General features: G+C 39.7%; 1 protein-coding gene across 3 annotated transcripts in view; it reads left to right on the top strand.

Moving 5' to 3' along the window:
• The window catches only part of MME (membrane metalloendopeptidase), a 62,882-nt gene that overhangs the window by 10,763 nt on the left and 24,393 nt on the right, over window positions 1-27,726 (top strand). Inside the window, exons 1-12 of one of the 3 annotated variants that reach the window (XM_074592271.1) lie at window positions 356-800; window positions 4,058-4,227; window positions 5,660-5,695; window positions 13,588-13,749; window positions 15,306-15,386; window positions 16,141-16,236; window positions 16,342-16,460; window positions 17,471-17,536; window positions 20,831-20,965; window positions 23,334-23,435; window positions 26,522-26,658; window positions 26,758-26,851. In XM_074592271.1, the coding sequence (XP_074448372.1) occupies window positions 4,068-4,227; window positions 5,660-5,695; window positions 13,588-13,749; window positions 15,306-15,386; window positions 16,141-16,236; window positions 16,342-16,460; window positions 17,471-17,536; window positions 20,831-20,965; window positions 23,334-23,435; window positions 26,522-26,658; window positions 26,758-26,851 (1,188 nt within the window). In that variant the 5' untranslated portion in view covers window positions 356-800; window positions 4,058-4,067. Of the gene's footprint in view, window positions 1-355; window positions 801-1,229; window positions 1,384-4,057; window positions 4,228-5,659; window positions 5,696-13,587; window positions 13,750-15,305; window positions 15,387-16,140; window positions 16,237-16,341; window positions 16,461-17,470; window positions 17,537-20,830; window positions 20,966-23,333; window positions 23,436-26,521; window positions 26,659-26,757; window positions 26,852-27,726 lie in introns of those variants that run through there. The other 2 variants (XM_074592272.1, XM_074592273.1) reach the window with 2 other exon arrangements.

Raw genomic sequence — 27,726 nt, forward strand, 5'->3', positions numbered from 1 at the left:
TGTGACTGCATTTATTTGACAAAGGCAATGAGTCTGTATGGAAACGGGCACCAAGCACTGCAGACATGCAGCTGCTGACCTTCCCCGTGCATCATCTCTTTCCTTCTCCTGAACAGAGTGGAAAGAAATGAAAAGGCGGAGAAGGAAGGAAGGTGCAGGCTACTCTCGCCCTCCAGCTCGGCTCTCGCTTTGCAGACGGCCGCGGTGCCGTCCGGCCTCCTCCGCGGCAGCGCGGCGGGCAGAGGCGGCCTGCCCAGCCTGCGGTCCAGAGTCGGGGATGGGGCAGCTCCGTCGGACATAGCGCTCATCTGCACCGCCTGTCTCCAGGCGGCGGCTCCTTCTCCTTCCTCTACCTAAGCGCTGGGGGAAGCTTTGCGAGGTGAAGCGCGTGGTTTGTCGCTGTCGGGGCGGAGGGGAGCTTGTTTGTTTGTTTCCTGCCCCATCACATTTTTATGATCGCAAAGAGGAAGAAGCCTTCAGGTCACCCGGAGAACTGCTCGTCCGGCAGACAAGGGCTCCTTTGATTGCTAGCAGCTTCGCTCTGCGGCGGCAGCGGCGAGCAGCCGGAGCAGGGAGCGCCCCGGGCTTTGATGTGCCGGCGATGCCGGCGCCCCGCGCCCTTGCCGCTGCCCGCGGGCGGGCCGGGCGCTGAGCCCCGACAGCCCAGCCTGCGCGCCGCCTTCCCACGGGACCCGCGGGCGCTGCCCCGCCGGCTCGGGGCGCCCCGCGCCGCCTCCGCTCGGCGCCGGTCGGGGATGTGTGTGGTGGCCCCGAGGTCGGACCCCTCCGAGCGCCAGCCGGTGAGTACGGGGTTAGGGGCCGGCGGGAGCGGGGCGGGCGCGGCAGCGGGACGGGCGGGCGGTCGGTCGGACGGACGGGTCCCCGCGCGGCTTCCCTGCGCCGGCCGCCCTGCGGGGATTTCTGACCGACCCTAACTTAGGAGCCTCCGCAGCGTGCGTGCTCCGGGCACTGGGAAGTTGGGTCTCGGGGCGGTGTGCCGTCGGGGCGGACTCCGGGACGGGAGGGGCTCGGCCGTGGGTCGCGTCTCCTCCAGCAGCGCCCCGAGCCCGCGGGACGCCTGGGCAGCCGGCGCCGGCACGGCGGGGCTGAGCCGCCCGGCGCTCCGCCGCCGCGGCGGCAGCCGAGCGCCCTCTCCGCCCGGGGCGGCCCGTCCGGCTGCAGCCCACGGCGGCCCCGAGCCGCGGCCCCTCCCCGCCCGGGGCGGCCCGGCCCGCGGCACCGCCCAGCGGAGCCGGAGCCCGCGCGCGGGTCGGTTTCCAGCGGCAGCAAGGCTGTGCCGCTGAGCGCCGTCCCCGCCGCTCAGTCGGTACGGCGGGGAGAGAGGTGCTGGTCCACGAGTGGGGCTGTCCGCCGTGATGCCCGGTGCGTGGCACTTCTTAGTCGTCCTTACTGGTTGTGTGTTGCTTTTACCGCGCCTGGGGGTAGCTCATCTGCACACTACATGCTGCTCAAGTTATTAAAAAAAAAAAGGCTTCTTGGGATGTGCTACATTTTCTGTAGAGACTACACTGGGAACCACGTAAGCCACAAGTCGATTTTTAACATACACATCCCAAAAAGAAAAGCTAATGCATTAACTGCCTGTGCTACCTAGACCAGGATCAGTCAAAATAATTTCAGCTGTCTGTGGTATCTAAGCTTTAGTAGGCAGAGGGGATCACAAAAGCATTAAGAGAAAAGAAGAAAACCCTAATACCTAGGGTTATATCTGCTTAAATTATTCTTATACTTTCACTGTGCTTGCAATTAGCACATAAGGAAGCCTTTACCTGGTGTTCGTTAATGCAGATGGGATAAGTTCTCTAAATAACTAGAACTCAAAATCAGTCAATGGGGTGCCTTTAAACACGAGGAACACTCCTGTAGGAACAGAAAGATTAGCTCACTTGGAAAAACTTAGCTGACTGTAAGGAACATATTTGCACATGAAAGGTACAGTGTTTCTTGCTGCTCTAATGAACTGTGTTTTCAGTGCTCTAAAGACACCGTGAGAATCAGAAGATAAGAATCATTTATTAAATTAGGTTACAAGTATTCAGAAGATTCTGGGGACTGGTCAGTATTTAGTCAATATAAGTAACATCTTTTGCTGCTTAATATGACTGGAAGCGAAAAGGGTACAATGGTTAATTTGCTTTTTTATTATCTATGAATTTATTGCTCACAGTTAATGCAGGGCAAATTTCCCCACATAGCTCTTTCTTTTACATGGTTCTACGGGATTTCAGTCTTGTGTCTCAGAAACCACTTGCTGATTTGACCAATAACCTACTCTTAAGAGAAAAACAGCAGCTTGTGAGAAACGTGAAAGCAGTTGCAATGGTCCCTATAGGTTTAGAACGACAGAGGCTGGGCAGACCTTGCAGGGTCCCAGACCTGTGATTCTGGCGCTGCCAATCACTTCATGCATCTTGATGTCCAGGGAGTAGTGGCAAAAGGGGAGATGAGACACTGAAATAAAATGCTCTCTCATTCATTTAGAGAAGCAGTGTCAGTGTGATAGTATCCAAGGTTCCACTGAGACATGTATTGTGTGAACACATGGAACACAAAATCTCTGTTTACTTAGGTCCATAATACCGAGTTATTTTACATCTTTATTTTATTCATTAACATACACACTTTAGTGATGTGTTTTTGCAGTGGAGGAGCTAGCATTCCAGGTGAGGTAGACATCAAAGAGAGGAAGAGATTACTGGGAACTAGGGAACAGGAATCAGGCATAAACAGAAGGACCACAGGAAAAGCAAAGACTGGATATCTGAAAGACTGTAGCAGCTTGAGGAGACAAAGATTAATACAAGCCAGCAATATAGTTAAACCAGTTTAAAATAATGAAGTTAAAGTCTTAGACTTGAGTGGATGTGGAAACTGAGGAGGGTTCCCTTAGTGCTGTTACACCGACTTACAGAGAGTGGGGGAAAAAAGGTGTAATGAACACAAGAGGACTCGAATGGCCTGACCTGCCCCACTGGTTGACTTTCTTGTGAGGGGTCTGGTCAATGTAGGTGTTTCTGTTATTTATTCCCGTGGAACTCTCATATTTTCCCTCAGGAAGTGGAAAGGGTGTGTACTCTATCTGTGGATGTAAAGATCCCCAGGAAATGCTGTGAATAGAAACTGTTGAGTTTTCCTTGTGGAATACTGAGAAATACATTGCTATGTATGTACAGGAATTTGAATCTCTGTCAGCAGGGGAAAATCTGGCCCTGAATAACTGGGAGCAGATGAAGAGAGAGCAAAGAACTGTAGAACAGTAGTACCACAAAAGGTGGCAAGATACCCCTAAAAGAGTGACAGAAATACAATCTTAAAATCTATTGCATACATATTCCATGAGTGAGCGTGAGTCCATTCACACTCCCACCAGTTTTGCATGTATGTGTTGTAATTACTCCTAATTTACAGTGTTCTAACCTCAAAAGAGAGGACCTGGTCGCACTTCTTTAAAAATTACTGTGAAGACTCACTGTCTTCAGTGTTAATTTGACAGGCTCCCAGCAGAGCCTGAACTTTTTTTTTTTCTGTTTTTAGAGACAGTTGTAAAGCTCTAGTCAAGAATTGCTTACATAATATTCTAAAAAATGACAGCGAAGCACAATGGTATATTTTGACCTTTGGCATTAGATAAGTAATTGGCAGATTAAGTTAATTTTTATTCAAGCAGGGAGGCTTGCTTTTTGCTTGCTCGTGAACTCCTGTACCATCATACAAGATTAAACCACAAGAGTACCTTTTAAAAAAGGGTTTTGCTTTATTAGCCTCCCTTTTCTATTTGGTGGCCTCTTCGTGTGAAGGAAGACCACTCTTCTGTTCTCCATAAATGACAAGTAGCAGCTCATGGTACGTACGTGTGTGTGTCTGCACATGAGAGAAGGAGAGGCTTTTTAATTTCATGACTGACATTCTAGTAGTGTTACAAGTAATTTGAAAACTCCCTCAGAAAACAACTTTGTTACTGTGCAGTTGAGGAGCCACTTTCAAGACCTATGGCTCAGTGTAAATCCTCAGGTGAATCTTCCCTTTTCCTTTTCAGACACTGGGTTATGGGCAAGTCGGAAAGCCAGATGGATATAACTGAAATGAATACTCCAAAACCAAAGAAGAAGCTGCGATGGAGTGGCCTGGAAATTGGGCTAACTGTTGTAGTGATTCTGCTAGCTATTGTAGCGATCACAATGATAGTTCTGTATGCAACATATGACGGTGAGTGCACTTAAACTGTCTTTGAATGTACAAACATATGAATATAAAAGTATTTTAAGAAATTACCAAAAAACACTTTAATAAATAGAATCCAGATGTTAGTATATAGTAAAAAAACCCTGAAGTTGCACTATATTAAAATGTTGTATTAGAAAAGACTGTGTTGCATAGTATATATAGCTGCACTACATAAAACATTAAGAAAATAAAATAATGAGGTCAGCTCAGAATTACTTGCCCAATAATAGAAAATTGCACCTTACCCAGTGTATAAAATTAGATGGTTAATAACTTCTACATCATAACCATATTTTATATGTATGTCACTAGACAGCATGATACAATTATCTGAATTGTAAAGCTGTATCCACACATTATTGCTAGACACTGACACAAAACCGCTTTTTTCAAACAGAGACTCTATAAATTAATTTGTTCATGCAAAGTTGTGGTAAACTCAAAACAACTCCTGCTCTGACTTAACACTACTTCTGTTTGTAATTAATATTTCAGTAAGCAAAAACTCTACAAAATACAACACTGCTAAAGAAAACCAAACAACAGTGCTTCTTCCATATTCCTGTATATATATGAAAATCCTATTTTTTGCTTTTACAGGCTGCTAAAGCAAGGACTCTTAGTGAGTATAGTCATACTAAGAGGTTTTGTGATTCAGCAGCCATACCAAAATATTTGAAAATAATTCCATTTAAGGGTAAATACCCTGATAATTTTTGGAAAAAGTAATACAGAGAAGCTAAAATTACCATTTGGGGTCAAACTAGAATGTTTCTTTACATTGGAAATGAAATGCTTTATTTCTTTCTAATGTACTTAATAATTTTGTTTATACTTTTTTTTATAGTCTGGTTCAATTATGGAATGGAAAAATGCCATTCTGAAATTAAAAATAAAAAAATGTTTTATTTCTGAAGTCTCACAAGGAAACACTTTCATATTCCTGAATCTTGTATTTTGCTTAGAAGACTTCAGAGTAAATGTCTCAGATTTTTCAATTAATTCTTCCAAAATCTTTTTGTCATTGAAGGGTATTGCTAAATTCAAACTGACTTTGCAATTGTCTTCAGTCCATGTGCTATTTTTCTCTAAATTTCTTCTTTGTTATAAAAATAATATTTTGCCCACCTCTAATTGATTGATGGAACATTTTCCTCTGATGAGTACAAAAATTCCACATGATGAGTGACTAGTACAGAATGACCCCAAAGGGATGAAGATGATGGTATTTTTTAGAGCCTGATCCTATAAATAATCACTTACTGAGTATAAGGTGTCCATTCATCTTTATCTTACTGTACACTGCAATTAAATGCAATTCTAAAGTGTCTGTAAATGAAAATAATATTTACAGTAGGTTTTATTATATTGACATTCAGTAAAGAATTAAGAATGTGATTCTATCCTCTTTTAGATGGGATTTGCAAGACATCAGACTGTATAAAATCAGGTAAGAATGAATATACATACCTTTTAAATGAATTAATATATTTTTAAACAAGATTACCACCGTGTAATGTTCCCATCTAACTGCAGATAAGTATGGGACATTGACGTATGGGATCTGCTAAACCCAATCATTTTCTTAGCATATTTCTTCTACAAATGTAAAATCTTTTGATGCGATATCATCACATCTTACAAAGTCATCAGGGTCTGGCTAGTTTAAGGCTTAGAAACAGACTCTCCAAAGAATGCCTCCAGCTTCAGAAAATGCTCTAAAGTCAATCAGAAGATGGCTCTTCCCCACACCCACCTCCAAGTCAGAATTCAAGCACAGGCTTACGTACCTCTGAAGAAGGTACACAAAAAGAAAGTCTTTATCACTGGTAGCCATTAAAGATGCCATTCTACTGGTTGAGGAAAAAATTCCAGATTTTATAGTCTGACAAGCTAACTCCATCCTTCAGTAAAAACTGCATTAAAAATTCTTAGTTTAAAACCTGGTCTGAACTCTACTAGAAGGCTACTAAAATGCATCAGAGAAATGATGCGTTCCATACTACATATTCTCCTGCAGTATGTATCCTCCCTTCTCCCTCACCTATAGTTCTCTTATCCTTTCTGTTTTCTCCTCTAGATCAATTAATGCTGGTTTCCTTTCCTTGCCTAATCTACTTCTAAATGTCCTCATTTATAGCAATTAATGCTAGTTTCCTTTCTTTGCCTAATCTACTTCTAAATGTCCTCATTCTCTTTATAACAGTTCTTCCACCTCATTACTACAGACTGATCCTAGGCTCAGAAGCAGCCTCTCTCTCCTTCCTCAAAAGAAAGGAGCATTTGCTGGCTGCACCAACATATATTTCAAAGGGGCTCTATGCTAGCTCTGCCCTGCTTTCTCCCTTCCTGCTATTTTCCATGGTCAAACAGCTGTCGGTTCTTCATGCCTTTGCAGCAGTCTTCTCCAAGTCAGGAGGAGAGTCCTACATTGCCAGTGTATAATCACCTAGTTAGATCTGTACACCCCTATAACAGATCTCTCTTGATTATGTGTGTTTCTGGGAAGTTTCTGAAGATGGAACCCCTGAAACTACTCTCTTGGTGTTACTTTCTGGCAGGCATTCCTGTTTTGCCTTCTCCACCCCTGTAGAATAACGTGTCCATGCAGTTCACAAAGGCGGTGGCCCAGTCACAGGGGGTGGCAAGAAATCTAAAACGGAAGGTCAGAACATGGATCGTTTCCCAGCACCCACACTGTGACCTCTCAGCTTACCAAGCAGTTGTCTTGCATTTTGTTCAACCTTGGTAACCTCCCATTGAAATGCATCATAAACATTCTAACAGCTATGCGTTATCTTCATGTCAAGTGGAACTCATAACTTCTATGTAGATTCTGGACCTCATGACTGGCCCCTCTGGAAGTTAAGGGAAAAGACAGCCCTAGGAGAAGCCAGAGCCCCAGTATGTCAATAGGAGACACAGGAAAGGTGGTGGGGAGTCATGAAGGATTTGACAGTCAACATGCAAGAAAAATGTATGTGCTTGCAAGCTAAAGTATATGTAATTTAAGTACAGGTGCTAAGGAATCTGAGGTGCACAGCACCCCATCGGAGGCTTCCAAAAGGTTTTGATTCATAGGCCCCACTTAGACTTACAAACATGACAGAAACAGTGTAGAAAGGTGACTGTATTGGTTTCTTTACTTCCATGGGACTACTTGGTTTAGGTCTCATTTTAGACAGTAGCTAAAGTTAGCCAGGGTAGTTGCCCCCACACCTCAGTCCTGCTGGAGTCATCCACTAGTGAAGCTCCAAGGCAGTCCATTGTCTCAATAACTGCTTATTGTCATGGGCACGGTCTAAGTATCTTATAGGATTTACTTCAGGTGGTCATCACTGTCTTTTAGTTACACTTCCAAGGTGTTTTTCTGCCACCATGAAAGCTCATGTTGTGGTTTGAAAAATTATCAAATTAGTTGTCTGCTTTTTTTTTTTAATCTCTGATGATGCTTATTTTCAGCTAAATATTTATGCATATCTGTTAAAAAGAAGTTAAGATAGACTATGCAATGATGAATGAACTCAAAAAGGAAAAGCAGTAAAAAGTTTGGAGAAATAAGGCATAATGTAAACTGAAGATCTAGCAAGAAGTGGCTAAATAAATTTAGCAGAATAGTTTTACTCTTTTATGCTTCTGTTAAAAGGTTTAACAGCATGCAAATATTTAAGGGAATAAATAAACATTGTTACTAAATGTTAGATTCTCAATACAGAAGTAAGTTGGGAAAACATTACAGTAAGGACACTGAGGGGGAAAAAAGGCAGGCTTACAAAATTACATAACACGGTGAAAAAGGACCCTTTTAAAAAAATATAAATTTCCTTGATTCAACAGAGATAATCACGGTGCGGCACTGGTGAGGCCACACCTCAAGTACTGTGGTTGGTTTTGGGTCCCCCTTCACTACAGGAAAGACATTAAGGTGCTGGAGCATGTCTGAAGAAGGGCAACAAAGCTGGTGAGGGGTCTGGAGCACAAGTCTTGTGAGGAGCAGCTGAGGGAGCTGGGGTTGTTCAGCCTGGAAAAATGGACGGTGAGGGGAGACATTATTGCTCTCTACAACCTGAAAGGAGGGTGTAGAGACGGGGGCTCAGTCCCTTCTCCCAAGTAACAAGCTACAGGACAAGAGGAAATGGCTTCATATTGCGCCAGAGGAGGTTTAGAATGGATATTTGGAAAAATTTCTTCACTGAAAGCATTGTCAGGCATTGGAAAAGGCTGCCCAGGGGAGTGGTGGAGTCACCATCCCTGGAGGTATTTAAAAGACAAGCAGACGTGCTGCTGAGGAACATGGTTTAGTGGTAACTTGGCAGTGTTAGGTTAACGATTGGAGTCAATGATCTTTAAGGTCTTTTCCAACCATAACAATTCTATGAAATATAAAATGAGAAAAAAGGGTGGATAGACTAAAATGCCCCAAAAATAGAAATATACAGTGTGGTTCTAATGTTATAATCTCTTTTGATTCTTCATTAAATACAGCTTCATTTTATTCACACATTTATGTCATTTACTCATCATCATCTGCTCTGTATTCTACAAATTGTCTAGTTCAAACATGACAAGAATAAGTCTAAAAGAAATGGTGAGAATTCAGTCTCAAAACATGTAAAATTCTCAGGTAATGCTATAAATGTATTCTATGAAAGTGTTTTCTACTGACAGGAGAATGAGCTACTTGACATCACAGTGCTTTTCTGTAATCCACATTCTGCTGTCCCTATATAGGACATGAAAATCGATCCACTGCAGACAGGGGAACTACCCTTGTGAGTAACTACTACTACGTGTGCAAAAACTGCACGCTTCAGCCTGGGAGATGTAAAATTTACAACCAGGCAAAAGATAGCTTTTATATTTACATACTATACTGTAAGAGTCCTGGGAGGCAACCTGTGTATCTGATTAAATTTGTAATTAAGTTTTAGCTGTGGGGCTATACCTCAAATAAGATCTAAACAGATGCAAAAACAATGATGTCAAACTGGAACGCTTACTTCTGACCATGTTAAGATCTGTAGCATTAGCACGTGTTCCTGCCTAGCAAGGGTCAATTACCAGAAGCAGCTAAAAATCTGCATGGTCTATTAGACTATTGTAGCAATGAAATCTTACAATGCAGGAAAGAGTTAGGATCAGGGAGCCCCCACATAAAGTTCAGATATGCTGGCCATTACAGAACTGTCAGTTCCAAATACTGCATCTATCTGTAAATGATATAGAATAGATACCTCTAAGCAAAAGTGGGAATGACCAGTTTGAGTTTTAAATTGTCATTTATTAACTGAGCCAGGATTTCCATGACCCACCATGGTCTAATGCATTTAAGGTAGAACTTGCTATTGAAGTGCGGGGCCTTCTCCACTCTTACATGGCCATTAAATGAAATTTAGTCAGATTATGAAAAGGGGAGGCAAGTATTGGTAAGGATGTAATAACCTAGAAGACTTGTTCCATTTGGTGGTCGCTAGAGTGAGTGAGTTCTCGGCTCCAGAACCAGAACTCTGTGAATTAGGAGCCCAGAATGGTTAGCTGGCATCTACTCAGGCCTTCAGTGCTCAAAGTACTTCAAAAACAGTTCAAAGAGTTTTTCAGAATTATGTAATTCAGTAACAAAATAAATTAATATTTTAAAAATGCAATGTATAGTGATTAAACCAGAGAAACTGTATTATTTCTGTTTAACAATAATCTTACTGGGATGAATCTACAAGTTTAATATTACTTTAAATCAGGATTTCATAACAGTTCATCTTTAATTTGGCTACTTCTTCCAGACCATGTAGGATGACATACAGGAAAAGTCAGACGGATAGATACAGGTAGAAAGCAAAAATTATTAACTTCAGAAAATTGTGGTCTTTCAAAAAATATAATTAGGAACAGACATCAAGTGAAATGGTAGTGCCTTATACCAGAACCAGCCAATGCTGTGACAGATTTTTGCAATGAATTTCAAAATTTTGCAATAGGTACAAGCCACTGAAAAAGAATAAAGTGAAGATACTAACAGAATTTATAGCACATTTAATAAAGGAGCTTCAAATGAATGACCAGGAGAAAAAATGTAACGAAAATTCAATTGGTTATACACAGGGTAAAATATCAGTAACTGCGTAACAATGTTATCCTGGTCAGTGAAATCTTTTGCAGTGTGGCACATGAAGATACCATGTAATTTGTGCATTTGAGCATTTTTTGAATTAGCTGACATACTCTGCTAATTTTCCTGAGCTTAGACAGCACAGACTGATGAGAATAGGGAATTTTGATCTCTCTCGTATCAGTTTCACCTAGGTAAGCATATTGTGTTTCTCCTATATCCTCCCCAGGTCACCGGTTATGTGAGCTTATATTACTTTATTTGTAAGCTATTAAAGCAACAACTGGCAATCAATAGTGCTACAAGAAAATTAATCATTAAAAGTAACTGAGATAAGGCTCTACATTCTTCAGTGTCAGGAAACTGAATAAACACGTGAGAATAGGAACAAACCCAAATACTGGTTCATCAAAGCGACACTGAGGACTAATGAAGAGTATACTACGTATTATCTATATTTGTATATGTATGAATTGACCTGTATTTGATTTAAAATAACAAAATATTAATCAGTCTCACACTTATTATTTCCAGAGCAAAAATGTCTCAGTGTGTACAGTCGTGAATTTACCATAAAGCTTCTTTGGGCACAAGTATCAACTTATAAATAACTTAGAGCATGCTTAGGATTCTGTCCAGCCTAATTGGTCCCTCAGACTTTGAAGGGGCAATTCATGTCTCATTATGCTTCTGTGCTTGGTTGATAATAAAATCACATTTCATTGATTTTAATATATCCATGGTATCAGCCAAATAATGAATAGTTATCTTGGGGTTCAGATGTGTAAATTACACTCTTGAGTATTCTTGAGGAGAATACTTAATACACATATTTTGCATCAAGCCCTAAGTGAAAGACTACAGTTCCCATGACTGAGCTCTTTCTGTTATGTTTGCAGTATTTAAACTTCAAGTTTTGATAAAAGCTGATTAGCTAATATTGGCTATCCTGGACTTTACAGGAGAAACATTATGATAGATGATTATTTTTGTGTCACAGTAGTAGGTAAGGAAGATTAAACGTATGCTGACTACAAATAGAGCAACCTGATTCCACAGTTAAAGCAAGGTTTGATATTACACAGACTGTTAATAATTTCTCACATTTACGCAAGATGTGGATTTCTCATTGTTTTGTTTTGCTGTTTTGTTTTGTTTTGTTTTTAAAAAATGACAAGACAGTGGATAAGAGCCATCTTTTCTTGCTGTCAGAAGATTTCTCTATCCTGCCATTACTTTTTGGCAGGGCTGGCACACTGCTCTGAATGAGCCAGCTATGATATCCGGTCCTGGCTATTTAAGTCTTTGTTGCTGGATTAACACAAACCAAGATAATCCAAGGGACAGCGCTGCCCTTCAGATGCTGCTCCAGCCTAGCTGAGAGATTCATAAGGATACCCTTAAAAAAAGAGATGTTAGTAATAATTAGCAGTCTTCCTCTTTTACAGAAAATAGATGGAGCTAGGACAGGAATAAAGTGCACCATTCAAAACATCGCCCTTCCCTTAAACGAAGCAGGACAAACTAGACAGAAACAAGTACCAGAGTTTACAGAATCACAGATTAGTTGGGGTTGGAAGTGACCTCTGGAGATCACATCCAAAGGTCCTGCTTTAAGCAGGGTCAACTAGAGAAAGTTGCTCAGGATCTTGTCCGGTTAGGTTGTGATTATTTCTCAGAGAGAGACTGCACAATTTCCCTTGCAACCCATCCAGCATTTGATTGCCTTTATAGTAAGAAGTTTTTTCTAAAGTTCAAAAGGATTTATTATTTTTTCTTATTTCTGTATGTGTCCATTGCCTCTTGTCCAAATTTACAGGCAGAGGGGAAATTCCTTGCTCTAATAGACTGCACAGTAGAACTCGATGCTTGGCTTTCTCAAGAATGGGTAAAAAGCACGTGTCAAACTTAGTAAAAACATGAGTGAATTTCACAGTCTCTGGCTGTTAGCACGATCCTGTATCCTTTCAAATTGAAGTCAGCCAGTCATCGTCTTCAGAAGGAAAAGAATCAGGTGCTAGGCATTGTACCTATTTCCACAGTGGTTTTTATGCTACTTAAGCAGACTAAAATTGAAAATGCATGTGTTCATGGCTTTTTCCATCTTCCAAGCACTGGAACATTGTAAAACCATCAGATGTTGGCCTAAAATATAACACTTTTAAGCCAACTGAAGATCCCAAGAAAAATGAGGAGGGCAGGCAGGAAAGGCAAGTGAACATAAATACTATATAGCTTGTCTATCCATCTCTTATTTCCACCAGCATAACAGACGTGGAAAATATTGAAAGTACTGGAGAAATAACTATAAATATTTGCCTCACCCATGTGGGAGGAATGAACGCTTGAAATCACAAGCCTCACCATTTACTAAAAATAACGTCTAAAAAATGGGAAGGATATTCAGTATCCTGGGAAATTCAGAGGTGTCACTAGCCCTTGCTTGACTCCTAGCATCTCTCCTTTCTGTGACAGACTTTGTGCTAGCACACCAATGGTGAAAGCAGTCTAGCTGTAAGAGGAATACAAAAAAGAAAGAGCACGAAAGGTTTATGAACAGCAGTTTGGAAACTCTCATCAAGGAATCAGATTTCACTAGAGAATCCCACATCATGATCAGTCAGTGATCGGTTAGTCTTTGATGAGCCACTTCAAGAGGGTCAACAGGGACAGCAAGAGGCAGCATCAGTTCTAGAATAAAATGTGGAATAGGTCTAAAAGATCAATATAGATTCAGGGAAGCATCAATAGGAAAAATTTCTTGACAAGAACTTAAAACAGTACACCAAAGTCATTATTTTATTGAAAAAGATTGGATTCAGCTGAGCCCACATCATACTTAATTACTTAAATTACATTACAGTGGATACTGAACCTCTGATATGTCTGGTGCTTTCAAATTCTCTTTTCACCACGTTTCAATACAAAGAAAAGTCAGTAAATGAAACATCTTAATTTTATTTAAAACATAGCAACCACTCACGGGGAGTAGGTACATTAGAGTCAGTTTACCCATCAGTAAACATATGCAACAGAAAAGTATATATGTTATGGGCAGTAAAGGAATAATAATTCGTTATTCGCTGATAGTTTGTTTGGTCTAGAACACTCAAGTAGGCTTAAGCCTATTCTAAACTAAAGCAAACATATTTATTACTTCCCTGTTCAGAGCAAACAAATGTATTCATTTATTTTCTCTAAAGAATCTTTATGCCTTGATTTGTCTCATATTACAGCAGCCCGAATCCTTGAGAACATGGACACCACTGCAGAGCCTTGTGAGGATTTTTACCAATATGCCTGTGGAGGATGGCTTAAGAGGAACGTCATTCCAGAAACCAGCTCCCGTTATAGTAACTTTGACATTTTAAGAGACGAACTAGAAGTTGTTTTAAAAGGTCAGTGAGGTTTATGTTTGTAGACTATATAAAGTTTCCTCTTTGGCTTACATGTTATCCTAATAAGATGTGGTTGTCTAGCAAAGCTTAAAATACTACCAAATATTTCAGTTTCTTTGTGTTTGGTTCAGGACAAATCTACCACAAACTGTTTGCTTGGAGAATGCTGTGGAAGTTATGCTGTTGTGTCTGACCCAGATGACTAGACCTGACCCGTCTGGTATCTGGACTCTGTGTGCTCATCTGCATATTATAACAACTGAAATCCATATCATTACCCTCATGCACTACCAATAGCAGCCAAGCTAGGTGAAGAAGAAAGGCACTCTGCCTGTGTCCAAGTCAGATGAAATGCTAGAACTTGACTTCTGGCAGCCCTGTGTCCTGCGTATCTGTATTCCATCAGCTAAATCTCAAAGAGCAGGCAAACAATTTTCTAACTAGTCACATGATAAACTTACAAATACTCCTTTTTCCACAAAATGTAATATTATCAAATTGTCCATATTCCCCTTTTTCAGATGAAAATAACAGAGTCCAAGTCAGTTTATACTCGTGAAACATTCTCCAAGCCACTCTCTCCAGAAGGAATATCCTTTTTTTACTTTGCATATTTTCTGGTTTTGCCATGTTTGCACTTCACGGATGCCATGGTGTTCCTTAGGCTTCAGTTTCTGTGGAGCAAAGCAATTGTAAAGGAGTAATTGGAGTAATTGTAAGGATTGGCAAGAATGGGCTGCCCCACAAGGCAAGGTGACCCAGGAGCCAACTGTGACTCCAGGCAGGTAGGGACAGAGGCCTCACAGAGAAGGGGCTCAGTCCCACAGGACTCAAACCAGAAGAGCAGAGCAGGTCCAATGACGGTGACCAGGTTCACCCAACAGACCCGTGATCACCAGACAAGTCCATAGTCATGCAGCAGGTCTGCAGGCCAGTCAGCCAGGCACGGTCAGGTCAGGCTCAGCAAGGTACAAGGCCAGATCCAGCACACCTACAAGAGCACAGGCAAGGACCATGGGCAAGGGTCTGACCCGGACTGCTGCTCCTGAGCCAACAGGCACAGGGTGGAGGCACCAGATGAGGTTTCTTACACCTCAAGCCACACCTTGAACATAAACAGCTAAACTCCTGGCTGCAGTGAAGAGATTGCACATTAGAATTACAGGAAAAGATGGTTACGGGCTGGTCAGTGAGTTAGAGCCTGCTGGTACACTTAGGACCCTGACAGCAATTCTCTTCACATAACAGCTTGGTCACCTAAAAACTGTCCCTGAAAAGTCAGGGTATTTGTATTTTGCCAAGGGTGATTCACAGATTATCTACCTGACTCCTTTATGCTCAACATATTAACACAGACTGATATAATTGCAAGCTGTATAATCTCCAGAGCTTTTTCTCCTCAGCTTTTGAAAGGCAAAGCTTCCTGGAATCTGAGATGGACGGGGAGCACTTATTGTCCATCTTCTGGTCCTCAGGATGGTATCTTCTATGGTTCCTTCAGTATCTTTCCAATAAAGATCAGATATTAGGATATATTTGCTCTCTCTGTGTTTCAGATGTCCTTGATGTACCAAGCAATAATGATATAACAGCAGTGCAGAAGGCAAAAACTCTGTACAGATCATGCATAAATGAAAGTAAGTGCCTCCGGAATTTATTGCATGTAGGATATGTAAATATCATCCAAAGAATCACATCTTCACAGTCAGCTATACCTATATCCTCCTAGTTTCTCTGCACAATTTTTCATAAATTTTTCATGAAAACTAAAATGTATCCATTCTATAGAGTCAACTAAGAATATCAATAGTAAAATTAGTATGTTTCTCCTATTTCACTTGCTCTGATGTTTTAGGTGAGATTATATTACTCTTCAGTTACCAGTTTGCTGCAGATATTTAATCTCAAATCATCTCAGTTAAATGTGAGTTAACTTCTTTTGCAGAAATTATGAGGGATGATGTGGAAAAGAATTGGCACACTAGGCTCCTAGAAAGACAGGGAGATCATTTATTTCAAGAATTTGAGCTAGATGCTGCCACTAGAATGAGGAGCAGTAAAACAATTAGCAGTGCTTCCTAAATTGCATGTTTTTATAGATTCTATAATGTTATAATTACTTCTCAAAACTATTATTTCAGGCTACCTGCAGAGAGAAAATACAACAGTTCTTCACTATCATGGTTGCAAGGATTTGCATATGCTGTTTGCAGTCATGACTGAAACATGTTTTTAAAATTAAACGTTAAAGCAGCCATACATCAGAGCATACTCCTATTGTGGTGATGGTGAAAACACATTTCTCAGCTTCATTATTCTGAACACATTATAATAGTATAACATTTGTGTGTTTTAAAATGTCCTGGTAACTCATTTTATTTTTTCCAAAAGCTACCATTGATAGCAGAGGTGGAAGGCCTCTAATCAGTTTATTGCCAAATGTATCTGACTGGCCTGTAGCAACAAGTAACTGGGATTCTTCCTATGGTAAGATAATCTGTGTTTATCTCCTTTACAGTTAAAGTTTCTAAGTTTTTGTACTTTTCATTGCTTACCAAAAATAGAGACTGAGTATACCTTTCATTTTCTTAGGTACTGCCTGGACAGCTGAGACAGCTATTGCCCAGCTGAACTCCAGATATGGAAAAAAGGTCCTTATTAATTTTTTTGTTGGCACAGATGATAAAAATTCCTCAGCACATATCATTCACGTAAGTCTCCCTGGGTCACACTGCCTTGCTGATCGTAAAAGTGCAGAAAAATAAGTAGAAGCATAGACATAAATGTTAATTAGGAGAAACGCTAGTGATTTGAATTTTAACAGAGTAAGTTGTAGATGAATTTGTGAATCTATGTAGTTTTCAAACTTAAATTACCAGTTTTCACAGTGCACCATCCATTCTCAAAGTTAACATCTTTATTCTATGCACTCATACATTGTTATTCTCAGTGAGATGAGAATAATGGAGACATATATATGTGTACATGGGGCAGAAGACAGACATGATCGACTTATCTATGCATGCAAGCAAACAAGTAAACATGATTTCCTTACCATGTACTTCAGGCAGCAAGCTCTGTCACTGAAAACCTGGGCTACACTCCCAATGGCAGAAAGCCCACAAAGGGAGTTGTGTTTTTACAAGGTATTCAGATGCCAAAGTACTAACGGGACCTGCAGTCAGCTGGCACAGATATGAAAGGGGCTGAGGACATCTGCATAAGGAGTATGTTGAGAGTGCCCAGCCTGTAAATCTAAGGTGATCTCTGAACATGGAAAATCCAGAGGAAGACAGTATTAGGTACAGTGAATCTTCACCAGCTACTCCTGAGACACGACAGTTACGAGAGCAAAGGTCTAATCTTTCTTGTCAATGGGTGGACAGATCCTTGGCTGCTTTGCATGTACGAATTTCAAAGGTGTAGTAACTGCCTTGCTTGTCTGTGGACTTTTCTGCGTTCTGTACATCCACTGTTTCCACACTGGTTACCATAGCACACATTGTTCAGCAACACAAAAGAGAAGACCGAAAAGACAGACAAAAGGTATAGCGAGAGTGAAAAGAATTAAAGGAGAGCAACAGGATGAGAGAGAAACTCCCCTTTGGCCAGAAGATAATTGGGCAAGAGTCACATCAGCGACCTGTAATTGACCAAAGAATAGCACAATGCTACGCCATTGTGTCCTTAAGCACTTTTTAATTTTTATTTGAATTTATAGATTGATCAGCCTGGGCTTGGCCTGCCTTCTCGGGACTACTACGAATGCACTGGTGCATACAAAGAGGTAAGATGAAGCTGACAGATCACTGACTACATTTTAGAAGGTTTAGACTATATTTTCAAGGCAGACATATCCTCAAGAGTGGGGATAGGCAGAGAGCAGGAACAGTCTTTTCCCAAAGAAATTCCAGTACTGCCTCTGGGAAACATCACTGGGAGAATTGGGGAAAGTGGAACAGAAAAGTAAAAATGATGAGCAATTAAACAAGGTTGATCTGCAGGTGAGAATAGCATGTGACAGACTGGAGAAAGAAGTTCTAACATGGGTAAGTGTGCAAGGCAAGACAGCCAAAAGGGAAATGAAGAGGATTCAGAGAAAGGAGATTAAGAGCAAGTAGAAGTAAGTTAGCTAAGAATGGGAGGGAGTGTAACAAGCGTCCCAAAGATGAGGTGTTATAATATTATGCCATAAATGTTAGTGACCTAGTTTGATCTTTCTGGCTGCACTGGGAGCCAAGGGGTTTTTGTCTAGGCTCCAGTTGCCAGTACGTACCAATTGTCTCTGTGCTGGATGAGAAGACTGCACATCCCTCTGGCATCACTACACCCTGGACATCTCAACCCGTCTCCCTTCCTGTTTTCCCTTCTCTTCTCTTCCATTCCACTTGTAATCACTGAACATATATCTGGAAGAAAAATAGTAGCTTTTCCACACAATTCCTGTACGATTATGCAAATCAGAAGATGAACAGCTACTTGATTTTTTAGGCCCTCTTGGAAGGAAATAAACATGACATTATTTAGCTTTGTTACACAGCTTCTGCCAGGCTTCGCAGCTGAATCAAGCTGTATTAAGATAGAATATGAGTGCTTATGGATCACCCCTGTTCCATCACTACAAAAAGGACACCATTTCTGAATTATGATTGACTGGTGTCGATTGGCAAGTGCTGCAGTGTCAGTGGAGTCCAGGTGGACTAACTGTATCACTAATAGGCTTAGAAAGAAAAAAGGAACCATTCAGAAACAAAGACACACTTTTGTGCATGAAAGATCTGAAAAGATCACTGTCCCCTATGTCAACTGCTGAATAAAATGCAGCAGCTAAAGTATGTGATATTGTAGAAATTGCTTCAGATACCTAAAATCTCATATGGTCTTCTTTAATTCATGTTTAGTTATTCATACACATTTTCATTAACCTGTTAGCGCTGACACTGTGTATCCCTCAATGCTAATCTTGGATGGGCTTTAAGTCCTTGAGAGCTGAAGTATATGTATTTGCTGAAGTCATATGGTAGCTGAAACTGCTACCACAGTGACCTTTAATTAGACAGTTTTCTTCTATGTAATTAAATGGAAAAGCAATAAGAAAGCATACAAAATGTTTTGGTTTTGTAGGTATTTTGCTGACGTGCTAACAGTTAATACTCTAATACTGATCACGTTTAATTACAGGTCATATGCTAGTAAAGACAATTATTACCATATTTCCTGTTCAGTTACATTATTATCATGTGTTATGGCCTTTAGGAGCTGGGTTATGTATCGCAATTTGCTCCTTTCCTTGTATTACACTGACTGTATCATAAAAGACAATTCCCATTCTAATCTCTGACCTACCAGAAAGTATCATACTATTTTCCACTGCTGGAGGAAATATTTTTAAAAAAACAGAGATTTATCACTGAAAGGCAGATTCATAATATTCTTACAAGCATGAATACTTCAAGCAAGAGACATTCCTCCTTTCAGTCCCTGCATTCTGGTAGCAGCCTTTTCTTGGCTGTTTCCTGCTGTGTCATTCTACTCTTTGAACTGTACGTAGCAAACAAGATATCTGCCTCCTGCACTTTCACCTCTGGCTTTTTCGGGACTTGACACCTGAAAGCTACAAGTGGAATCTGTGAACAAGATATTTTTACAGTCTTTTTGTCTTGTAAGATATAGAACTCCTGCTTATACAGGAGTTATTCTGACATCTAAGTACCCACTTGTTTGGTCTAAAGTGCAGATCATTGTATGGTCAGGTATCAAAGGCCAAAAATAAAGTCCATTGATTAGTACTTGAAGATCACTGTTGACTTACTGGTTTGGTCTATATTGAATTTTTATAAATTGTATTTGGATATTTTAAAACGGTGTTTACAGGCTAGGTACGCGCTCCCTTCTGTGACTTGTAGCTGTTAGTGGTTTCACAGGTTTTTCTCTTTCTGGTAAAATAATCTCTCTTGATTAAAAATAACACCGAGAGTTCAGTGCCCTTCAAGGTGCTGTGAGCAACCTGTCTTTTTGAAGTCTGCTGTCAGTACTTTCCACGAGCTGCTCAGAGCTTTCCAGCGCACACAGCCTATTCTAGCACAGCACTCTTGGCAGGGAGGGGAGATGACAGGAGATGGATGGCAAGGAAAGTAGTTATCAGAATGGTTGTATAAAGGTAGCTTTCATTAAAGGGGTGCATCCTACCGCCTTAGGGGCTGAACATATAAAAATATTTCTATTAATAAAGTTGATGACATGCATACCTTATTAATCCTGGGTTTTATCACTGTTTTAGTAGATTACACTATTTTGCATAAAATATATTTATTATTAGATAGCTAATCTAATATTATGTATTTTTATTTGCATTTAAAAATCATTGAAAACAGCATTTCTGTTGATAGAAAAATGAGTGCATCTTAAAAAGGAATTAGAATAATATTAAGTTCTATAAAATGTAATGAGATCTGTAAATATTTGACAGTGTAACTTTTAAGAGAATATAATTCCGTATTTCCATTCTTATCCTTGATGAATTCTGATATGTTAAATTTAATATATACTATATTGTCTATAATGTATCTAGGTATACTAAATTCAGATACAGCAACATGATTTCTTAACGTTCCAAGAAGCAATAGAGGAGGTAGGCTGCTTCTGGGAGTAACTTTCCCACAATACTAATTCAACACAGTCCATCAGCATTTCTCTCAGTTTTATGTTTCTGGGAACATTGCTCTTTGGAAGTAGTGTTTTTGGAAGTTGTAATTAAAGTGAGCTAGAAAAAACACAGGTGATGGTTTAAATATGGACATACAAATTTCTCATTTTAAATAATGAAAACATAGAGCAGTAATCGAGACTGTTTAGCTTTGAACAGTGCTACCGATTATACAGCGATTTTCTACGTGGGAATTTTCAAAGTTAATTTCTATTTGTCCTCTAACAGTATTTCAGAATAAATTACTATTAAACTATTTAAGAAAAGGATGAAGAACTGTCGTTCATAAAAATTGAGATGAAATCTTAAAGATAATCAAGGTATTCTAAACTTTGAAGAGCTGTGTGTTTACAATGTTTGTATTTTTTCTTGCAGGCATGTTCTGCCTATGTTGATTTCATGATTTCTGTAGCTAAACTAATCCTCCAAGAAAGAAATATTTCTTTCAATGAGAGCGAAATTTCTGAACAAATGAAAAGAGTTATGGACCTGGAGAAAGAGATTGCCAATGTAAGAAAAACATTTTTAAAGTACCCTTTAAATAACTGACTTTTTTCTTAATCCCTAAGAAAGCTAACTCTAAGGGAGTTGTTAAGTTACTGCTAATGTTATTTCATGGGACAAAAAGCTGACCAAAAATGTATGGGGCCTGGAACACCTAAGAGAAACACATAATAAGGAAGACATGACTTCTAACCAGCAAGGGAAAATATTTGAGTTAGCTGTTTTCCAAATAGCAAAATGTTTTATCCTAATCTGTTCACAGAAGCCCTTCAAGAGAAGAAAGAGAGAGCAAGAGAGAGACAGGCTTGGTTTCTGTTTAGTCTGTTTTAGAAAGTGAGTTTTGGGACATGCTTTCAGGCATCTTTTCCCTTTGTCCTTTCCAGCCCCCCCAGGCTGTTTGGTTATCAGAGCGGTAGATTCCCAGCCCTTGGCCTGCCGTGCAACACAAAGTAATGTTTGTCCTGCACAAGCTGCTCCACAATGCTGATTGTTCCAAGTGCATTTTTAATCAAACGCTGTGCTCCATTAAAGTATGTTTTGGAGAAATAGCTAGAATTTGAACCTGAACAGAGAAAAACAAATGGAAATTCAAGCATTCATGAGCAAAAACATGGCTCATGATTATTAAACATTTCCGAAAGACCTGAAGCTGAGGATGACTGTAAAACAAGCCAAATACAAATATTCTAGCTTCAGCTATTTTTCAAGTTAGACTGATAGTAAGGGCACATGTTTGGCAGAGGAAGACCTACACACACACACACCCCCCAATTTGTATAAACTAAAACCATCTGATTTTGATTTTCTTCACATTTTCCTGAGAAACACACCTCTGGGCTTAGATCAGAGACAGAAAATTATTACAAGAAAAAGAATTAATTGGAGAAAGATTTGAAGAGTACAAAAGGAAACCACAACTGAAACATCTCTACAGCAGTTGCTGCTGGTAGAGAGTACAGTTGGTGATGGGTAAGCTGCTATTGCCTCGCGTTTCAATGTTTCACCGAAAACTCGGCACCAGCCTGAGTGTTACTGGAAGAGAGCTGGCATTGTGCTCTGAGGAACTTGTTAAAGAAAACGCAGAAAAAAATACTGAATGCACAATAGATTAGGAAAGAGGCAGTGGAAGAGAAATCTTTTTAAAAAAAGGATATAGAGAGATAACATCTGACTTGGCATGACTGTTTTTTCAAAACAGTTTAAATGGGTAAAATCTACTATTCTCTCTCCTGACCAAGTCAGTTAAGGGTAGTGATGTAGGTTCTCCCATGATTTACTGACATGGATCACAAGATCACTCTTTTCCCGTAGTTGTTTGTGTACCTGCATTTTCTCTCTTTGCCATCAAAAAAGGTGTAAGTTAAAAGGGGGTGGAGTATGAGGGGAGCAAGTGCTGATGCTGTTACAAGGTACTTCTGCATGAGAACGAAGGTATTCTGCATGAGAAGGAAGGTATGAAAGAGGATACAAGAACACTCTTCAGAAACCCGCAGAAGCATTCTAGCGAGAAACACACTAGTGTTTGAAGAAAAGGACAGAAAGATACCCAAGAGAGTATTCAGAAACAAAGGGAGTAGTTACCATTAGGTGCTTGTTTTATTTCCTCTCAGTCTACATTGTCCACACCCTAATTCCGGAGACCTCCCTGCTGACAGTTGCTGTCTAGAGACTCCAGTGATTAACTTCCCTCATAAAGCACCACCACAGACCCAGTTCTCCGGCAGTCAGGCAGTTTTATTGTCTGTAAGAAATGTCCCTAATACAGTCATGCCATTAAGGTGTTAACATATGCACATTTTTAATACACTGCTGCAAACCCACATTGCCTACGCTAATAAAAAGCTTATTTGAGTTATGACTCCCTTTCTATACGGCGGTTCCAGAAAGAATGTATCAAATAGCACGTGCATCCTGATCAGAACACACACACTGCATTCCTACCAGAGCACACTGGTCACCCTATACTCAATAAATACAGCTCCTTTATTCCCTTCTCCCAAGATTTTACATCTTGCATCATCTCATGAATATCATGAGCACATTCTGGTAAGACGTTTAGTGCTCTGAGTGGAACGGGTCTATGTTTCAATTAGTCTTCCTGCACAGCCGGAGCTGTTCATGCTCTAACATTAAAAAAATCCAAAAAGTTAAGTTCCATTTTACTGCCAGAAATTTAGTTCATTTAATCTGTCCTTTTATATGCTTTTTATCTATAAAACACTGTCTGTATTTACATTTAAGGTACTTTACAGTTAATGTAAGCTTGTGTTGTAAGCCAGAAAGACTTATTTTCTTTCTTTTTACTTCCACTTACCAGAATTCCTATGAACTGACTCAATGTAGTTAGTAATCTTCTCATGATTAACTTTGATAGGCAACAACAAAATCTGAAGACAGAAATGATCCACTTTTGCTGTACAATAAAATGACCTTGGCACAACTCCAAAACAACTTCTCACTGGAAATCAATCATAAGGTGAGTGATCAATAATCTGATGTTTTAACCTCTAATTTAAGGCTGATGAGATTAAACGATGAAGCCTGACAATTTTTCTTTTAAAGACTTTTTTTTCTTGAGCTTAGACAGATTTGAAATTGAACAGGATATGTGATGTGCACGCTGTATTACCTAAACATCTGATGACATTAAACTATATGTAAAAGACAGTGCTTCTGTACCCGCTGTTTCTCGTAACTTTAAGGAAGATCTTGCCCTCTGCTTCAACATAAAGAGATGGAAAAGGACAAAGGAAAAAAAAATATGAGTCTGACTTAACCTTATGGATTCAGGATGGTAAATTTTGTAAAACTTGCACATACATAACCCTTGCTGGAAGTCAGAAGAGTAATCTTTGCAGACTATAAATAAATTCCCTTCCTATAATTACCACAGCAGCTCCAGAGAGCCTGGGACAAAAGTTATGACTGTAGCCACCAACTGATGCAACTATGTTGTAGTGTGACTATTCTGGCCTTCTCTGTTTATCTAGAGCTGCAGATTCAGAACAAAAAGCCCTGTTTTTCCAACATTCTCTCAGTAAGATGGGTTCCCAAAGCAAGCAGAAAGGAGGCCAGGAAGTCCTGATTATGAATCAGGAAAATTCTCCCCATTCCTTCCACTGTAGCTCCCCCAGGATGTTTCAGCGCTGCCTTTCTCTTACCCTGAGCCATGTGCCGTTTGTGCAGTATAACCTTTAATTCATGGCACCACAAAGTCCAGCTAAAGAATAGCCAAAGATTTGATAACGTAGGTGTGCCTCCTCAGTAACATCATGTCTTACGAGACGTGGGGGTTTTTTATCGTGACTTCTACGTCAGTACCTTGCACAACAGGCAAGCAGGTGAACTTATGTGTCCCATGGAAAGCACTGTGGTCTGGCTGGCAGGAGTGCATTATTGAATCTTTTGAGACCAGTAACGTACAATGAAATTCCTATCACAGTTTCATAATCAATGCTATTTTTATTGACTTTAAATTCTTCAACTTTAAATTGTATGACAGTTCACTTCTGCCTAGCTTAATTTGTTTCATAATTTACCTTCTCCCACAGGTCTTAGTTGAACAGTTACCATTACAGTCATAATGTCAAAAACTAACTGCTCTTGTCACAGAATGGTATTGCCCTGGTTATTTTTAGCTCCTGGGGAGTGCTGCAGATCAGCAATAATCATCTGCTCTAAATTTATCCAAAAATGCTCAAAAGACACATGATGGGAGTTGGTAGCATTGCTGTAATGGTCTAAGGATAGAACAGCAATTATTCCTAAGATTAGCTTGAAGTTTGCTGCTTCTCTTTCAAACCTGAAATGATTCTATTCCTGAGAGCTTATCTGCTTTCCTCAGCTACATTAGTTTGTTTGATGAAAGACATTACCTCTTCCAATAAACTTTCCTCTCAAAAGATACAGACTATGAAAATCACCAATACTTCTCAAAGTAATAGGCGTAACAAAAAAATTTAAAAATTAACAAAAAATTTTATGAAAAAAGTACAAAGATTATTTGCTTTTCTTAAATGTAACACCTTCCTTTTCATTACTGAAGTGAGTACCTACCCAATGTGGTAAAAGCACCGAGTAACTCTAGAGTTTTAATGGTGATTTTCAGCTTCTGCTTTGAATCATTTTCTCAGTCAGATGGTCCAGACAGAGGCCATGGATTAGGAAACCTTGGGCCAAGATGGAGAATTTGAAGCAGCGTATATAGAGTTAGCTGTAACGTCAATGTCATTTGCTAAAGAAGTGCATGGAGAAATTGGAGGAATATATAACACTGTACAGTCTACAGTATTCTGAGCTGAAGGATCTCTCTCTCTCAGCTGGTATTGTACAGAGGAAGACAAGTAACACCTTCATACTCATGAAAATAGTTTGCTTGACATCAGCTGCAGGTGTGAACTTCCTGGGTAGGGGAATGCAGAGGTTATACCCCCCCCGTTAATACTACTCTGTTGTTTTGGGTTATGTGATGGAGGAACAGCGATGTGGCTGCAGGCAGTCTGGCTTCTTTGCCCACTTCCAGCATGGCTGCAAGGGTCAGATCCCAGCGCTGTGCAGCCCAGCACTGGTCACAGTCTACGGCCTTTTAGTAGGCAAGAGAATGACTGTGTTCTCCAGGCAGTCCTTTGACCCATCTACTCTCTGAGGCACACCATATTGCTAACCAAGGACTGAGCAAAGCGAAACTATTTTTCTTATCAGCAAACTAGTAAGAGTTTCCAGTTGAGAGTGCCCACACACTAAAATGCTGCTCTGTCCAGACTAGATGGACACCACAGAATGAAAAGAGCAAATAATTCTTGTGGGTGTGGGCTCATGAAAGTTATATGGGCTTCTCGCAAAGGTGAATACCAGCATAAAGAACATGGGGGTTTAGGACCAGAGAGGCGGATAACAAACAAGAACTCTAACCTTTGTCTGAGAATTGTCTGTCGCAGCATGCTGCAGACTGACCTGCTATCAAATCAGTTGCTTCTCCAGTATCTAGTACTATGGCATGCAGAGGAAAATTCATTCTAGATAGTGGATTTAGTGTGTCTGTTTTAAAACCTATTAAAATAAATCCTTTTATGGACTTCAGTGTACTTTGGAACAAGTCCTTACCATATGCTTCAGAATGGATTGTCAAGTATACCACAAATCTTATTGCCCCATAGATACAGAGTCATACTGTACTGAAAACCGGGCTTTTAGTCATGCTTTGATTTAAAAGTTCTTAGCCAAATATAGCAAAAAGGCAACTGAAAATTCTACTTAAAATACTATTTGTGCTTTTCCATGCTAAAAGGAAGGGGTCATAACATTTTAAATTGTGTTAGTTTGAAATCAAATCAATGTCTCAACCTTCTCTGCTAAATACCACCCTATTTTAATAGGATTTTAGAGCACAGAGAATATAAATTAGCTCAGATCAATTATTATTATGATGACTCCATTTAAGTAGTACAGCTATTAGGAAAAATAAAGGGAGAACATCTGTGTTACAGAAACATATTTAAACTGGAAAAAAACCCAGCTAAATACTGTTTCTTTAGGATTTAATAATGCATATTGATTTTCCAGGTATTCAACTGGTCAAAATTCATAAATGATATAATGTCAACGGTACAAATTAACGTTGAGAACACCGAACACGTCATTGTTTATGATCCAGAATACCTTATCAAGCTGAAGTCTATTCTTAATAAATACACTCCTAGGTAGGTATGTTAGGTATTTTTGTAATGTGCATTTTATTTCCAGTAAACTTAACAAGCTTAAAAAGACTACCAGCTTATTATTGTTGTTTTGTTAAACAGAGACCTTCAAAATTACATGATCTGGCGATTCGTAATGGATCTTGTCAACAGCCTAAGCCGTAACTACAAGGACACAAGGAATGCTTTTCGTAAGGTGCAGAAATTAATCACTTTTTAAGTTGTAAAGATGACTTCAGTGAACCATGAAAGATAATTTATGTAGTTGTAGTATATAAAAATTTGATGTATTGTGAATTTTGCACACAAAATCTAGATGTGTTTGCTGAAGCTTCTGCTGGAGTGTACACATTGTTTATATGACATGTGCTTAATAGCTGCAGTGGATTTGAAAAGCACTGCTCTGGTACCTGGTCTCCATGTTTTTCTGAATCTAAATTAATCCCCATTTTGATCACCAACAGGTCAACAAACATTCAGTTCAGTCAGTTTTATGTATCCGAACAGGGCAGTCTTATTCATTGATTATCTGGCTTTTCCCCTACTCTTAAAAGTATGAAACTATTCTAATATAAAGCTTTGTATTTGCTCGGTCTGCATCATCAGGGAATATTATGTTCTGCACTCTATAAACTAAAGTCATTCCCCACTACATCTTAGGACATCACTGAGGAAGTTTTGTTTAGAAAAATGTCAAAGTTTGAAAGAACAACAGAAAAAGATTTTACTGTAGTCTGTGTATAAAAACATACAATTGTCTGCTAATTAATTAATAATATATGATATAGTATAGCTGGAGCTTCTCACACTAAATGCAGTGGAAATAAACTAGCATTTGTCTTGTTAAGTTTGCTTTCAAATATAAATGTTAGGACAGTTACGGCATTCCATGAATCTCCCTTACCATTTCTTTTCTGGGTTACATGGCTAATTCGTCATTTATTCATTCAAAACTCCATTTGGTTTAAATACAGATTGCTTAAAATGTGCTACAGAAAGTGCCAGAGTCCTAGCAGAAAGATCATTGGATCTGCAACCACTTCCTTATCAAATCAGCAAAAAGATTTCAAC

The sequence above is a fragment of the Larus michahellis genome, chromosome 6, assembly GCF_964199755.1.
Source record: "Larus michahellis chromosome 6, bLarMic1.1, whole genome shotgun sequence".
NCBI lineage: Eukaryota > Metazoa > Chordata > Aves > Charadriiformes > Laridae > Larus > Larus michahellis.